Genomic DNA, 17,454 nt, shown 5'->3' on the forward strand with positions numbered 1-17,454 from the left:
CATTGACTTATATTAACATAGGCCATCTCCCTTTTAATCCATCATGAATGCTGCTGCCAGTCTCCTTGCCAACCTCTTGGCGTCGTCCACCCCTCTGCCCATCCCCTACCTTGACTTCCGCTTACCCAAAAAAATTAAATGTAAAATACTAACAATTTACAAAGCCAACCACAACTCTGCCCCCAGCTACATCCCTAACCTTGTCTCAAGATACCAACCAAACCATTCTTTTCAGTCCACAGAAGACTTCCTGCTCTCTAGTTCCATTGTCACTTTCTCCCATGTCTTTCCCATCCTCAGGAACTACTTACCCCAATCTGTCAGACTATGTCCACCTCTAGGTGATCCCTCAAAACCCATCTCTTTAGATAAGCCTATCCTGCTTCTAATAAACAGTCTTTTTACTTTTGTCATCAGTTCATCCCCCACCATTTTTACCTTTTGTATCACTTGACCCCATCTCTTAGCTTGTAAGCCCTAACAAGCAGGGCCTCCTGATTTCCATTGTACTTAATTGTATTGCAACTGTATTGTCTGCCTTTATTTTGTAAGGCGCCATGCAAACTGCTGGCACTATATAATTCCTGTAATAACAAATAATGATAACTCTTGTGAGCTTTGAGAGCTGATAAACTCCTGTGCCCTTTGACTATGTACAAGGAAAGGGTACAAAGATGGGAGGGGAGGTCTGTTCTCTTTATAATCTAATAAAAAAAAAAAAAAAAAGTAGGCAGGGCTGACAACACATGCATATGAATTCAGAGCTGTGTTGTCATGTCAAAAATAAATAAAAAGATAGGAGCATATTATATTTTTGGCACATCAACTATTCTGTACCTGCATCATGTTTAACAAAATAAAACATGGGGAAATGCATGTGTATTGCGGAGTTGTACTAAATATTTGTTTTTTGTTGATAAACACTGACAGACATTATAACACTAATAGGAGTTAGAAAAATACCTGGACTCTCAGTAGATATTGGCTCCGTCTCCTTGACATCGAGTTCTTGTACACTAGCAGCTGCACTTCTTTTCTGGGAAGACTCACCATCTCCCTAAATAGCAAAAAAAGCACATTTCTCATTTTAAGTGCAAAGGCAAATGAGTTCATGCCTAATCAAGCCATTATAGTTTTTGAGGCCGTAGCAGGTACATCTTCCGGATGGCTGTGGATACAGTTTTTCCATTCAAATAAAACTTTATTTTTCCTGTACGTATTAAGTAAGAACTCCTCTCAAAACAGAGTAAATGTGTTCAGTCGGTCTACACTCTCTGAATTCCAAATGACAGAAAGCACAGTAAAATTATTCAAATGCTATATATCTGACCATCTGACTAAACCTTCTGAAGTATAAGTAAATCAAAAAAGTACATTGATGGATAATGCATTACATCTCCCTGGCTTTATAGAACAGCTGACACTGCTCCTAAATGACTTTACTCAAAAAAATCCCGTTCTACGTATGGTTTTTCCTTCTTGCAGTTTCTCCAAGATGTAAATGCAAAAGATAGTTGGCGTTAGATCATATAGTTTGGTATGCGGTCTTAATAAAAGTATGCTGAAAGCAAGATCCGGAATATCAGCACTATGTATCTCTGCTAGGATTCATGAGAGATGTGGACAACAGGTGAGTAAGTCAGTCAGAATCCTTTCAAAACTGAAGTGATCAATAACCTTTAACAACCACCTGGTACTCTTTAAATCTATTTTACTTGAAACAAAAATTCCCCATGCAGATTTTGAATGATCCAAAAATGTAACAAGCAGAATTTATGAAAAAAAAAAAAAAAAAGAAATCTCAGGACTAGAAAATGTAAATAAATGATCAAGTTTTGCTTAAAAAGTGGGCCCTTAACGTGAGAACCTCCAACCCCCTACAGTAGGCTTGGAAATAATCCTCCTTTTCTGCATTGCTTTTGCATCAACAGCAAGCAAACCCAATCCGGAGTTATGCAAAGTTGGCATTCCAGCACCAGAAGAACTGCTCCATCACTGTAGCTTCTAGCTTCAAATCCATTACAACAGATAATGCAAAGACATTCTACCCAGCCATTTTATTTCTTGATAAGATCAATACATACCTCGCTTTTATCACCTTCAGCCATAGCACTGTGCTCTCTGGAAAGAGGATGATCCTGAAATCCTTTCTGCTTCAGCTTTGCCACTGTAATCCATGATGGTTCTGTAGGTGCAATTTTTATAAAATTTAAAATATAAGAATTGCCTTTTCCTAGAGGAGCTTTTCCAATAAAGGTTTACATTTTAAATATTTAGTTATTTGCAGTCCTCGGGTGATTAATGGTAAAGCCGAGGGCTGTGTTAAAGTATATATAAAGCCTTTTTTTGCCTTTTTAAGTGTTACTAAACCCAGGGCCCTGCATTCACAAGATATGGTCACCCACAGTACACAGAACATGCAAATGCAACCATTTGAGTAAATAGAAATACCTTTGCTCATCAGCAGTATATAGCAGTGTTGTGACTTATATCAGTGCCTGGGTAAAAATTGTAGCAGGAGTTTTCGTTTTACTCTGACTGTCCTATGAGGCTGCATAACCCTGACCCTCTGACAGTGCTGATTGGCCCTGTGCTGATCACAATCACCCTTCCAAGAAAGAAAAAAAAAAAAAAAACTCTAGCAATGCACACCAAACTGAGAATGTGCAGAGTGACTCCAAAGGCTCTGTCTTATCAGGAGATGGATTGGGGACTGTGGAAAGGGAGGGTCAGAGAAAACAAGCATGCTTTACTGCATATGCAGACTGATTTTGCTGTTGTGGGTTCAGTAACATTTTAAGCTTGGATAGAATGAAATGGTTCGCACTCCTATCAGGTTTTTACTGAAGTCTGCAGATTCACATTCTTTGTCCTGGTGTCCATTGTCACTTTGGAAATTACAAAATTCCAACTGAGACAAAACATTTTTCCAGTGATGTCAACTAAGATGATTGCCCCTCACTTTGGAAAGACTTCCTCACAGTGATTTAAATTCTGCTCCATGGGAAAAAGCAAAAAACAAAAAAACAAAAACAAAAAAAACACAAGGACAAAAACAAAATAGCTTAAACCCTTCTCTGCTCAAAAAGCAAATCCAAAAAAAGTGTTCAACTTTACAAAGGCTGTTCACTTACATAGTTACATACAACCTTACAAGGGAATTTTCCCCAGAGCTTAGTAAATCAGGTGAAGTTCTGCTGACTCCCATCTTCCAATCATGCGCAAATCCTGTTTTTTCTTGCAAGCGATTAGGTATCCTCTGTAAAGTGGTGAAACTTCACCCTATTCACTAAACTTGCGATCAAATTCCCTTGTAAAACTTCCCTTGCAAATTGAACAGCATATATGCCTTTAGTAAATGAACCTCCACGTCTGCCTTATCTATGGGGCTATGAATCACTGAACAGCCTACTAGGTTTGTATGAAAGTGGAAATACCATATTTATCGGCGTAGAACACACTTTTTTCCCCTGAACATAGGGGAAAATCGCGGGTGCGTGTTATATGCCGACAGCATACCTCGGAGGAGAAGGGGGACGAGTGCCGCCGGAATTCAGAGGTGTCGTCTCCTCTCCACTCGGCTCGCACACACACACACACACACACACACAGTCCCGCCTCCGGACCTGTGTTCTATCACAGGAGCTGGTCCAATGCCGATGGCGAACAGGCTGCAGATGGGAACAGAAAAGGTTTTTTTTCCTGAAACTTCCCTCTTGAATTGGGAAGTGTTATACACCAATAAATACGCGCCCGCTATCCTCCTTGCACGGACCGCCGTATGGGTAAGTCGGTTCGTGTAGGAGAGCAGACCTGCCTCTGTAAATGTACGTGACCTGGTAAATGTACGTGAGCTGGTCAGCAACTGGTTAACATGTATTCCATTGGCCCTAGTTCACACCAATGCAGTGCTTTCCAGGGCAGTCAACAAAAGTAGAACATATGGCATTATTTCTGTATGGAATGCATCTGGAACAAAGCAAAAATCATCAAAAATGAACCATAATGCACATGTCCTCAATTCAGATGAGAAAAAAATTTTAAAAAATGAAAAAAAAAAAAAAAAATTAAAGTATATATATCAAAAACGCGCATGCAGAAACTCATCCGGTGTGTCCCTGTTCTCCATTTCAGGAAAGAATCTTTGCCTGAATTTGGCCCTGAAACAGCGGCAAAAGGCGCACATTTCTGTGCAGTGCGCTCCGCAGCCGCCCCGGAGACATATGAACCGACGCCATAGAGAGCCGGTCACATTCTCCTGCTATTCAAATTGGATGCGGGGAAACCATCATCCAATTCGCATAGGTGTGAACCCAGCCCAACATGCAATTTCACATTAGCTTATAACCTAAATCACTGGTAAATACCTGAGCTTTCATGTAAAGAAAGATCTTCGGCCTTTTGTATCTTTTGAGGTTTGTCTTCCACGTTATGTGATGGTTTAGAATCTTTCAAAGTTTCTGACTGAAGCTGTGCTGTTTTTGTTGGTGTTTGGACAGTTTGAGTTGGGACGATTGACCCAGCTTCAACAGGGAATGGATATAGTTTGGATTGCGCTTCAGGATATTCCTCATTGTATTTCCTAGAAGATGAGGTCCTTCGTAATCTGATACCAAAAGCAACACCTGATTCTTCTTTGTTTTCACCTTTCCTATAGTCCTCCGGATTTATGCCCATCGTAGTATCCTCTGACCCATCAAATGATTCAGACTTCATAGCACTATATATCTTGTTTTTAGAGTAGGTGCTATCTTTGACACTACTCCCGACTGAGAGTGATCTTTGCCATGCTGGAGCCACAGTAAACCTAACTGGCTTGTTGGAGGTTCTAAGCTTGCTGTCAACATTTGAAGCAGTTGTTTTGATTGTTTTGCTTGTTTCAGTAGAGTATTCATTTGTGTATTGAATAGCGGCACTGCTATTTTCTCCACTGCCCAAGTTTATAGAACAGGTTGAACATTTACTATGGCTATCATTAACAGATATATAATTAGGGGTTTCAGATATCCTAAGACCAAGGGTCTCTACTTTTTCATCTGTTGACAATGTATCAATAATTGTAGGTTGATCAGTCGTAGCATTTGTACTGGATTCTTGTAATGTTTCTGAAGTCTTTTCATTATCAGTGCTTTCAAATATTAGAACACATTCTGAAGCTACATTAGAAAAAGGTTCGTCAACCTTTATGATGGAAATGTCCGATTTGGTTTCCATGATATGTTTTTGTGGAATTGAGATCACATGTGTATCCAAAGTACTTGCAGTTACTTCAAAAATGTCTTTCTGTAGCTCTGTTAAATTTGGTAACACTTTGCCATACTCCTTATGCTTTTGATCTTTGTGGTTGAATATAGGTTCATCTGTTTCAAACGCTAATGTGTTCTTTTGGGTTTTTAAAGGATCTTCAAATATATCACATTCTACGTCTTCACCAACCTCTAAGTGAACGGTTTCTACTGCATTATCCTCCATTTCAGAAGGTTCCAATTGAGCTGTAACCTCATTTAGTTCATGCATAGGGGTAGACTGGCTGATTTGTGGCACTCCAGTACTTTTTCTTTCAATTTCAGTCTCTTCCTCATTACCATTTACCTGATCTTCCACAGTTAAACTTACATGGAAATCCACATCACTTTCATCCAGAAGTGACATTTTCTGTTTTTCAGTAAAACAGGTCCCATAAGACTGCATCTTTTCCACTGACGAATCTTCTTCTTGTGCAGTTAGAGACATGGTGTCAGTCTCAGTCTCTTCTACCTTGTCTAAATAAAAATAAACTGCATCATTCCAGGCGGAAATGACTAAAGACCATTTACAGCTATGGTAAACAATGCATTTGAATAGGTTTCCTTAACTTTTTATTTTGATTCTACTTTATGAACTTTGTTAAAGCCTGCTTGCTGGTTTAATAATAGTAATCATTTGTAGACAGGTTATTAAAAAGCATTTCTCATTGCAATACTTACCTTCTCCCTAGTGCTGTCCCCCAAAGGCTCACTGCTCCTGTCCAGCACCAGTCTTTTTCCACTTTGAATGTTGTTCAGCCTTATTTCCTGTGGGCCAAAGACATCATGGACACACCTTCTAGTGGCTAGTCATCACGTGACCGTGGCCCTGCAGAGCACAACACTGATGACGTAGGATCAGTATTGCAATCTGAATCATTAAGGACCATCCAGGGGTAACCGGTGTCAAAAACAGTCTAAAAAATATAGGTGGGGGCATTCACCATGTCAATACATTCTGGAATACTAGGTGAAGCAAAGTAATAATTATGAAATCTAGCATCACATTACTATCAAGCTGAAAATATACATTACGTACATTCATTCCAGCAGAATGTTATCACTCACAGTCTATTGCTTGTAACCGGTCAAAAAGAACCAGTTACACATTTAAACATTTATTCCAAAGGAAAGTACAATTCCCTGAAAAGCGTATCTTTACTCCAAAAACTGACTTTTCCCCACTGTAATCACCCACAATAACTATTTAAAAATCCAATTATTTTGCAAGCACCTTGTGGAGGGTCAGCTGCAAGAACCCAGTTAGGAGAGTGCCAGCTCCCAATGAGGCAAAATGGTAGATAGGTGTGGGACCCAGCATTTCGCAGCAGAACAGTGCTGGATTCGCTGTGCGTGAGTAACCTTTTTTTATAGGGTTATCTTTAAAAATCTAAGAGGGAGGGGATAGAAAAAAGTTTTTCCTAGAAGTTGCTTGCGATATCAAAAATTTGTCGGGACCTCTGCCTGTCTCATTTTTGTATACTTATCATTTGGCAGCACTACAGCCATTCACTAAAGTAGAGACATGAGAGATGGACACTAAAAGCTGCCTCAGACAGTCACCCCCTTTGACTATACTGCATAAAAACAAAAAGGTACAATGTGTTAAAAAACAAAATGTCTATTAGTCTACTAATATACACTGTACAGTACTTTAAGTTGTAAATTTGTTTTGTAGAAGTGAGTTGATGAAAATCTCTTCAATTACCTTCTATACATTTGGCTTGTTCTTTTGGTACTTCTTGCTCCGCAGAGCTGTCTCCTGTGTAAGGAATATGGACTTCATGCTCACATGCAACCTTAAAAAACAAATAAATTTAGGAATATATAATTTGCTTCTCTACATAACATCTCATTTAAAAAAAAAAAGGGAAACTCGATCAAACATTTGGTATAGGTAGAAGTAGCCAATGTGACTACAGAAACCTGAATTCCAGTTACTACTAATTATCGTATTTATCGGCGTATAATGCACACTTTTTTCCCCTTAAAATCAGGGTAAAATCGTCGGTGCATATTATACGCAGATCCCCCCCCCGCTGTTTGTGAGCGGAGCGAGCCGGCCGCCGATATACATACATAGCCGAGTGGGCTTGGCTAGTTCCTCTCAGTCACGCTTAGTCCCGCCCTACGATGGACATAACACAGGGACTGGGCGTGACTGTCAGCAGACCTAGCCGAGTACACGCGGCTATGTATGTATATGGGCGGCGCTCAGCTCCACTCACAGTCACGCCCAGTCTGGGCAGGACTATGAGAAGAGCCGGCTCTGTATCTCGCGCCAGCGGCGCCATTTTCAAACTGCAGTGACACTGACAAGTCACTGCAGTTTAACTGCAGCCTGGGCAAGGCTGCAGCTGGACACCGACAAGGCTGCAGCTGGACACCGACAAGGCTGCAGCTGGACACCGACAAGGCTGCAGCTGGACACCGACAAGGCTGCAGCTGGACACCGACAAGGCTGCAGCGATGAGCATTTAAATGTAAGTTTTTTTTCCTTAAAAAGTTTTTTCCTTAAAATTCCCTCCTAAACTTGGGGTGCGTGTTATATGCCGATAAATACGGTACCTATCCCCCATGTATCAGAGTCTCCTGAAGAAGCACTAAATTGTGAAATGCGCTGAGAACTCTGGACAAATCTCTGCACAATATACAACTATTCAATCTCCCATGAAGCAAGCATATTCCTTTTACAAGCCATTTGGAATGTAATTGTCACTTTATTGGTTAATGAGAGGTCTGGCTTTGGTAGCAGAGAATAGGCTTGATGTTTTTATTCCATGATGCGTTTTATGGATATTTCTAGCATGTTGGCCAAAAAAAAAAAAAAAGATATGCAATTGTAATATAAAAAGGTCATGTGTCCGGTTCCCAGAGGATTAAAAAGTCTTTTTTTGCTTTTTCCTTCAATATAGGTTATCTTAAAAGGATAAGTTCACCTTTCCAAAAAAAAAAAAAAAAAAAAAAAAAAAAGCATTTTTCTGCAGGTAAAATGTGCATTTACCATTTTTTTTTTTTTTTTTTAAGAGCATGGAAACCATTGCAGTCAGGGTTAAAACTCTGGTGAAAATCACAACAATGGATCTTTACATCAGTGTAAAGAGAATACATATAATGCTAAAGATTGCCCCAATCGCCATCCAATAAAAACAAGGGAGGAGTGAAAACCTCTGGCCTAGGAGGTGAAGCCCAACTGGCCCTTTCACGGTACAGACAGGTTCATTTGGGCTAAAAAATATGTGTAAACCACAAAGTGTGCTGCAGTGATTGGTGGCCATGCTAAAAAGGTGGGTATTGTCTTACCAAATGTTTTGTAACACATCTTTTTCATATATACAGTATTAAAAAAAAGGGGAAGTTGAGGAATGATTTGTCAACTAAGAAGTACGTTCTGTACAAGTTGTGAAAATGAAATAAAATGCATTAAAAAAAATGAAAAATAAAATATAATGCTAACATGTCACCAGTCATTTTACTTTAACAGAGGAGCACATTTCAGTCTTGCATTCCTCTAGCATGGACGTTCTTTGCAGTCATCTCCACACCACTGCATAACATTTCAGAGCAGAAAAGAAGTCAATGCTGGAAGTTTGCAGATCTGAACAGGGAGCAGATACAACAGTAACTCACTGCAGATCCTGCTCTGATTGAGGTCACCGTAAGCTGACCTCTAAATGAGGTTAAGGCTGCCATCCAACATACCTAATTTGTAGTGCCCCCCCCCCCTTGGTAAGTCCGATCCTTAAAAAAAACAAAAAAAAAACAAAAAAAAAAAAAGGGAAGTTTGAGTGAAGTTCTTCTTTAAGAAAGAAATAATCCCCAGAAAATATCTATTGATGATATAAAGTCAGATATTCAGGTGTACCACTGTGAAGTTTACCTTGTTTTCCATCTTCTCTTTTAATTTGATGTGCAAATCTTTGGTAAAACCAGTACCATCCTATACAGAAGGAAAAAAAATAATTGTAAATTGCACTCAATCGGCAATTGCAACCTTAAAAGCAAGCAGCCAAAGGGATTTGTCAAACGGACAGTCTAGTGTATTTCTAGTTAGCATATGCTCTGAGTAATGATGGCGATATTGCAGCAAATGGAGCAAATGTACAGACATAACTCACACATGTTTAAAGCTCATGCAAAGAGGTCCTTGATGACGCCTTGTGGGAGGGCGAAACGTGTTGACGCAATTTCCGGTGTTTGAATCCAGACGTCACTTTTGGTTTCTGTGGAACGCATGCTGGATGCGGCGTTTCCCGTTTGTTATCACTGCAATACCTCATGCAATATGAATCCTTTGTAAATACCTATCCACCTTGTGCGCAATAAAGGTTTTTACTGTACTTCACTATCAGTCTTTCATTGGTTTTTGGTGCCATTATTCACTCATCATTATCACGATTGGGGAAACATTTTGGAGGATCCTCCTGTGATATGCCATTCATGGCCAACGTTCAAGCTTGATTAACTTGAGTCCATTCTTTTTGGTGAGTGGGAACACAGGAAGGGTGTGTGATGCACCTTGAAGTTTGGAGCACTTTTGACTTTATTACCTGGCAGCACATCTGCACAATGTATATAGAGGTTTTCACATGATCATTTTGTGAGTGCTGTAATTTCTCTTTATTTTCATTTTTTCAAGTGTTAGCACTTTGTGTACAGCAGCTGCAACCTACATATTTTCACTTCTAGTGCGAGTTAATATAGAAAATATATATATATATATATATATATATATATATATATATATATATATATATATATATATATATATATATATATATATATATATATATATATATATATATATATATATATATATATATATACACACACATACACACACACACACCCCCCTCTTTAAAAGGGAGCACACATACTACACACACTGGCAGAGCACTCATAGGCACAGGAAGCACATGGAACCTTTGTCAGAAAGAGCACACTTAAGCCAGCCACACACTTTTTTCATCAGCCAGTAGGCTGACAATCAACGTGAATGGAGGTATTCTGCAGCCGCTGATCGAGAACACTTTCCAATGTCTCTTCAGCAAAAATCAAACTATTGACTTTTGTTGAGTGCCACAAAATGAACAACATTTGCCTGATCCCTGCTTAAGCAGCTAAATTTCAATCATGTGTATGGCCAGCTTCAGACAGAGCACAAACAATTTACAATACCACTTAAAAACATAATAAGCATTGCTACAGCATCATGGCATCAAGGTAACATGACTATTTCTCCCATGACAGTACTGATAAAAGTGCCTGTATGTAATGTATTTATTGTGCACGTGTGGGAGACTTCCCTTTTTCCAGTGACTTTCAGGATCTATATGACTACTTAAAGAAAACTTACTTCATCTTCAGGAAAGGACAGGTTTGACTAGGGCTACTCCAAATATTGTTGCCTAGCAACACCAGCACGATGGGAGGACTGTCTCGGTACCCAGTGATTGGAAACGTAAGGAGTTATATTAAAAGATATACATTTATTGGGAAAAAAATATAAAAATACAGTCACAACAAAGAATAAGAAAAAACGAATACAAAAGAATTTAACAGATGTGTGTTCTAAAACACAACTGGTGGGTGGGAACAATGATGTGGGTAGGAATTATTCCTCAACAAGTTTTGCGACGATTGTCGCTTCTTCAGCAGGTAATACCCAGAACATCTAAAATAAACAAATACAATCTCATAGTTACGCAGAAAAGTAAAATAGTAAACAGATTAAATAGCTTCATTATGGCTATCAAGTAGAACTAGATTAATGGCCCCCATTGATTTTCCATTGGCGAGTTACACGGTTGTCCATCATTCTCCATTAATCTAGTTCTACGTGATAGCCACACCCACCAGTTGAGTTTTAGAACACATATCTGTTAAATTCTTTTGTATTACTTTTTGTTTTATTTTTTGTTGTGACTGTAATTTATATATATATATTTTCCCAATAAATGTATTTTTTTTTTAATATAACTCCTTACGTTTCCAATCACTGGGTACGGAGATAGTCCTCCCATCGTGCTGGTGTTGCTAGGCAACGACATTTGGAGTAGCCCTAGTCAAACCCATCCTTTCCTCTAAACTCTACTAGAATGATGGTACCCACCTCTATTCATGGTTTATCTACTAAGTGAGGCACCACCAAATTTAGTTATCTTGACATACAGTGAGGGAAAATAAGTATTTGATCCCCTGCTGATTTTGTACATTTGTCCACTGACAAAGAAATTATCAGTATTTAAATTTTAAATGGTAGGTTTATGTTAACAGTGAGCCAAAACAACAAAACAAAAAATATCCAGAAAACCGCATTTCAAAACAGTTATACATTGATTTGCATTTTAATGAGTGAAATAAGTATTTGACCCCTCAAAACAGGACTTGGTGGCAAAACTTTTTGGCAATCAGAGGTCAGATGTTTCCACCAGTTAGCCACCAGATTTACACACGTCAGGGAGGCATTTTGTCCCACTCCTCTTTGCAGATCCTCTCCAAGTCATTAAAAGTAAAGTATGGGATTCTTTTTATCCCATATTCATACTACCCTACTAAAACTCACCAATGACCTACGAACTGCTAAAACCAATGGCCATTACTCCATACTCATACTCTTAGACCTCTCTGCTGCCTTCGACACAGTTGACCACCTGCTCCTCCTTCGCAAACTACCCTACTCCCTTGGCCTCTGCGATTCTGCTTTATCCTGGTTCCAGTGTCACTTACAACTCCATCTCCTCCGCTCCTCTTCCTCTCTCTGTTGGGGTACCCCAAGGCTCCGTCCGTGGGCCCCTCCTATTCTCGCTCTATACATCTTCCCAGGGCCAGTTGATAACCTCCCATGGCCTCCAATACCACCTCTACGCCGATGACACCCAGATCTATCTCTCCACTCCTCAACTCACCCCCTCAATCTCCTCACAGATCTCAAACTTACTGAATGACATATCGGTATGGATGTCATACCACTTTCTCAAACTCAATCTTTCTAAAAGTGAGCTTGTTATATTTCCTCCTTCCCGCCCCCCCCCCCCCCCCATTACTTTACCATTAAGATCAGCAGCACAACCATTGGTCCCTCCACACATGGCAGGGTGCTGGGTGCAACCCTTGACTCTGACCTCTCCTTCAGGCCCCACATCCAATCACTGGCTAAATCCTGCCGCCTTAACCTCCGCAACATCTCCAGAATTTGACCCTTCCTGACTAATGACACCACAAAGCAACTTATTCACTCCTTGATTATTTCCTGCCTTGACTACTGGAACTCTCTCCTTAATGGCCTACCCTTACGCAGGCTATCCCCCCTTCAGTCTATTATGAATACTGCTGCTAGACTAACATTCCTCACTAATCGATCCGTGACTGCTGCCCCTCTCTGCCAATCCCTTCACTGGCTTCCCTTACCCCACAGTATAAAATTCTAACCACAACATACAAGGCCATCCACAACATCGCCCCAGCTACATCACAAACCTCATCTGCAGATATCGCCCAAATTGTCCCTGCCGCTCCTCCCGGGACCTCCTGCTCTCTAGCTCCCTTGTTACCTCCTCTTATGCTCGCCTTCAGGGACTTCTCCAGAGCCTCTCCCATCCTCTAGAACTCCCTGCCATGGTATATCCGATTGGCCAACTTCTGCAGTCGGGATTATGCAGTGCCTGGACTGATCCTGGTGACGTTAGAGAGTGGACTTCAGACCGTTCTCTGCTGAAAACGGGTCACAGGAATGCAAACAGAATTGCACTCCTGTGACCCATTAGAGAAGCCCAGCCGAATGAGCCTAGGCTGGACTTCTCCTTTGAAGGTTTTGAGGCGGACGTTTGGCAACTCGAACCTTCAGCTCCTTCCACATATTTTCTATAGAATTAAGGTCTGGAGACTGGCTAGGCCACTCAAGGATCTTAATGTGCTTTTTTATGAGCCACTCCTTTGTTGCCTGGGCCATGTGTTTTGGGTCATTGTCATGCTGGAATACCCATCCACAATCCATTTTCTATGCCCTGGCTGAGGGTAGGAGGTTCTCACCCAAGATTTGCCAGTACATGTCCTTGTCCATTGTCCCATTGATGTGAAGTTGTCCCGTCCCCTTAGCAGAAAAGCACACCCAAAACTTAATGTTTCCACCTCCATGTTTGGAGGAGGAGGAATGCTGTCTATGACTCAAAGAACACCATCAAACAGTTCTCCTCAGAATCATTCTGATGTTCATTAGCAAACTTCAGACCGGCCTGTACATGTGCTTTCTTGAGCAGGAGGACCTGTTTTCAGTCATTCACAGTGTAGTGTGTTACTAATTGTTTTCTTGCTGACTATGGTTCCAGCTGCCTTGAGATCATTGACAAAATTTTCCCGTAGTTCTGGGCTGATCTCTCACCGTTCTCATGATCATTGACACTCCATAACGTGAGATCTTGTATGGAGCCCCAGACTGAGGAGGAGAGATTGACAGTTATTTTGTGTTTCTTCCATTTGCTTATAATCGTACCAACTGTTGTCACCCTCTTGCCAAGCTGCTTGGCGATGGTCTTGTAGCCCATTCCAGCCTTGTGTAGATCTACAATATTGTCCTTGACATCCTTGGAAAGCTCTTTGGTCTTGGTCATGGCGGAGAGATTGAAATCTGATTGCTTCTGTGGACAGGTGTCAGGTCTCCCACTTACCAGACCGGTGAGTCCGCTTGGGCAGAGGGTAGGCTCCCTTACATATCTGACTCGGGGCCCCTGATAGAGCAGACAGGAAGCCCACGAGTGTGGAGTGGTATGATGGCCTGGTGTAAGGATCCGGAAGAGAGGTGGTCTTCCAAGCAGCAGGTAGTACTCAGGAACACTGGGAACTGACGCTGAGCAGGAGCTGTTGGGCTGGTCACACACAGGCAGAGGTCAGCAACGGGCTGGCAGCAGAAGTACAAGAGGAGCAGGCAAAAGCGGGGTCAAAAAAGCCGGGGTCAGGTTCAGGCAGCAGTCAAGGAGGTCCAATAGGCAAGCCGGGTCGTAACAGATCAGAACTTCGGGAACACAGGAACACAGAGAGGATCACGGAACTTGGCACAAGAGCTGTTGATCAGGCAGCACTGATCAGAGATTGTAGTAAACCTAAATAGGCTGATTGGCGCCAAACGCCGTGCTCCGATACGCACAGATGCCCACACGCGCCCGAGCGCACCCCCGGACACCGGCGCGCACACCAGCACCACCAGGCACACGTATAGCAATGCCCGTAGGCGGGCGCGCATGCCCGGGCACCACCACGCACACCATGGCCAGCCGGATCAGACACCAGTGCCCCCAGAAGCACGCGCCCCAGCACGCACAGGAACGCGCGCACCAACGCGCCCCGGTGCACACCGACGCCCAACCAGGTAACCTCTCTGACAACAGGGTCTTTTACACAGGTAACAAGCTGAGATTAGGAGCACTCCCTTTGAGCGTTCCTAATCTCAGCTCGTTACCTGTATAGAAGATACCTAGAAGCCAGAAATCTTGGTGATTGATAGGGGATCAAATACTTCTTTCACTCATTAAAATGCAAATGAATTTATGAAGCTTTATTTTTAAAAACATTTTTCTGGATATTGTTATTCTGTCGCTCACTGTTAAAATAAACCTACCATTAAAATTAGACTGATCATTTCTTTGTCAGTGGGCAAACGTACAAAATCAGCAGGGGGTTAAATAACCCCCCCCCCCCTCACTGTAGCGATTCTGCAAGCCCTCCAATATGTTGTTTAGCATAGACTTTTGAAGGTTGTCGATTCACAATATTGATTTCTTATATTCTGATCATATGGTTCCTCTGTGAACCTTTGTATCCACAGCTTTACTGAAGCTTATCAATCAAGTTGATCTCATAGGTATAAATGCGGAAGGACAAAAGAGAAAAACAAAAAACACACCACTACTTAAAAATACCTTTATTCGATGTATATTTATGACTGGTCCTTTTTTCTTCTTTGGCTTGACAGCAATCTTGTGCTTTGCTGCAGAATTATCCAGACAGGCCACAGAACTTGGTGGAGCTGTGAAATCTACTAAATAGTGGCTGCCTGGAGAGTTGGAACTCAGAAGGGTACTAGAATTCAGTGGACTGATGGGACATGAAGAGGTTTCACAAAACTCCTGTAAAGACAAGAAAAGAAGGTTCTCATTTCTATCCTTCGAGCAGGTCACCTACAAAAAGGCAGAACTACAACTGGTAGATAAAAAAAAAAAAAAAAGAAAAAAAAAAAAAAAAAAAACACCCCACCACACAAGCACCTCATTATCAAATCTTACCAAACATTAATCTTGTGTAAACCATTAATATAGCCATTGGTAAATATAGTACATAAAAACAAAAAACAAAGTATATAAGAAGGAACACATGTTTATTGTAATAGTACATTCCAGCCAAAGAATGGTACATAATTAAAAACATAGGTCAGATAATTGCACACAGCAGCATCACATGGCAATAATAGCATTCATAAAATGTGTACCAGTAAACTATACAGACACAAAATACCAAAATGGGGGTAACTTAAACCTATTAGAATTGATGACAAATAATGGTTGGTAGTTGGATAACTCCATAACAAAAATGGTCATGATTGCATCCTAATGCTCTACGTGAAAAAAATTCACTTCCCTCGGTAGCGGGTGCAAGCCGTATATTGATCAGTTAAAACTGTACACATAGTGTGAATAGCCAGGGGTGGACTATGAACATCCCGCCCAGGAACTGAGGGGGCCATATCCATGTCGATCAGATGGTAAACAGCAGACTTCAATGGGAGCGAGAGTCTCCAATGGAGGGCCCTATATGGCCCATAAAAGGTTCTTGTATACTTGGCAGTAATTATAGTCTGTAGTATAAACAAACAGCCGCCAGGAGACTAACAAGTTAATTTAATTGTAATTTGTGTTTGACCATTCAAAGTCAATTTTTATAAATTTAAACAGTATATAATAACTAGTATGAACCTTCATCACCTCATGTACTTCCTTCCAGCCTGATATGCAATGCTGGCTGAACATGACAGCCAGGAAACTAGAATATTCAGAGGTCAGCAATGGAAGCCGCCATGATTTATTTATTTTTTTAGGTCAGGTGTTTTATATGTCAAAAGACAAGATTGTGAAAGGACCTGCCCAAGCAAAGAATTTTATTTTCTGGGTAGTCTTCATATTTGTATCCAGCCCCTTTCCTAATAAAACCAGATGTGAGGTTTGCGGGGACAGACAAAAGGAAAACATTACAGGAGAAAAAAGAAAATCATGCGACAGCCCAAGCAGTGACTTAGAACATGGCTAAATAATTACTTGTCAAGGAGTTAACAGGACATAAAAGTGAATATTAGTGCTTTACATTTTGAAAAAATAGACATAATCTGCATGGAACATCTGGCATCGATGTTTAGCATTTGTGCTGAGATCTTGCCATGCCATTAATCTTTCCTTTTGCCAGAGTTATCCTCAAGACGTACACAGCAAGCACCATCTGTTCCGATAACAGTATCTAAATAGGGTTTAATCACAAGCTGGGCATCCACTTATTATGCTTAACTTTATAAAACTAAAATTTCAAGGCTTGGCCAGGAAAACCACTGTATAAAGACTATCCAAGCCCACAATTACACCAGAGGAGAGGTTTTATTATTAGCTATGCTGTAGATTTTATCCATCTGTAATTACAACTATGCTTCATAGACAGACTAAAAGACAGACACTAAAGTTGGCACTGTAACTGGCGACTTTAGTTACACTCTTCCGAAACCATATGACTAAAATAGACCTTTAATATATACTGTGACTGGGTTTCTGTCATTCAGCCATCAAAACAATAGACCGAGATTATAATGCATTTTAGTGGTGCACCACTTACAGATAAAAGACCTGGATTGAGCCTGGTTTACTCATCTGACTACAGTAGCCTACAGCACCTTCTACAGTAAGTTCACTGCAGCTTCACAAAATTACTTGGAGGACTGATGGTGACACTGCAGTAAATAAAACGAAATCCTCAAGCTTAACAGGACCCTCAAACCTAATAGGTATTGTATCGCAGAAATAACAGATGTTAAGGAACCTTCACAACTGTCTGTATAAAAAACGATGAGCAAGGGTTTATCAGACTAAAATGCAAGGAGTCTTCACTTTTTTTAATTTTTTTTTTTATTTTAACATTT

The 17,454-nt window shown here is 40.7% G+C and overlaps 1 protein-coding gene across 5 annotated transcripts in view; it reads right to left on the bottom strand.

The window, feature by feature from the left end:
- Positions 1 to 17,454, bottom strand: part of KIAA1210 (KIAA1210 ortholog) — a 292,927-nt gene that overhangs the window by 126,109 nt on the left and 149,364 nt on the right. For all 5 annotated transcript variants that reach the window (XM_073599308.1, XM_073599311.1, XM_073599306.1 and 2 more), the window contains 6 exons: positions 15,200 to 15,406; positions 9,166 to 9,225; positions 6,994 to 7,084; positions 4,368 to 5,762; positions 2,085 to 2,185; positions 964 to 1,057 (listed from right to left, as the gene is read on the bottom strand). In XM_073599308.1, the coding sequence (XP_073455409.1) occupies positions 964 to 1,057; positions 2,085 to 2,185; positions 4,368 to 5,762; positions 6,994 to 7,084; positions 9,166 to 9,225; positions 15,200 to 15,406 (1,948 nt within the window). The remainder of the gene's footprint in view (positions 1 to 963; positions 1,058 to 2,084; positions 2,186 to 4,367; positions 5,763 to 6,993; positions 7,085 to 9,165; positions 9,226 to 15,199; positions 15,407 to 17,454) is intronic.

Source organism: Aquarana catesbeiana, linkage group LG09 (genome assembly GCF_042186555.1).
Source record: "Aquarana catesbeiana isolate 2022-GZ linkage group LG09, ASM4218655v1, whole genome shotgun sequence".
In the NCBI taxonomy this organism is placed as follows: Eukaryota; Metazoa; Chordata; class Amphibia; order Anura; family Ranidae; genus Aquarana; species Aquarana catesbeiana.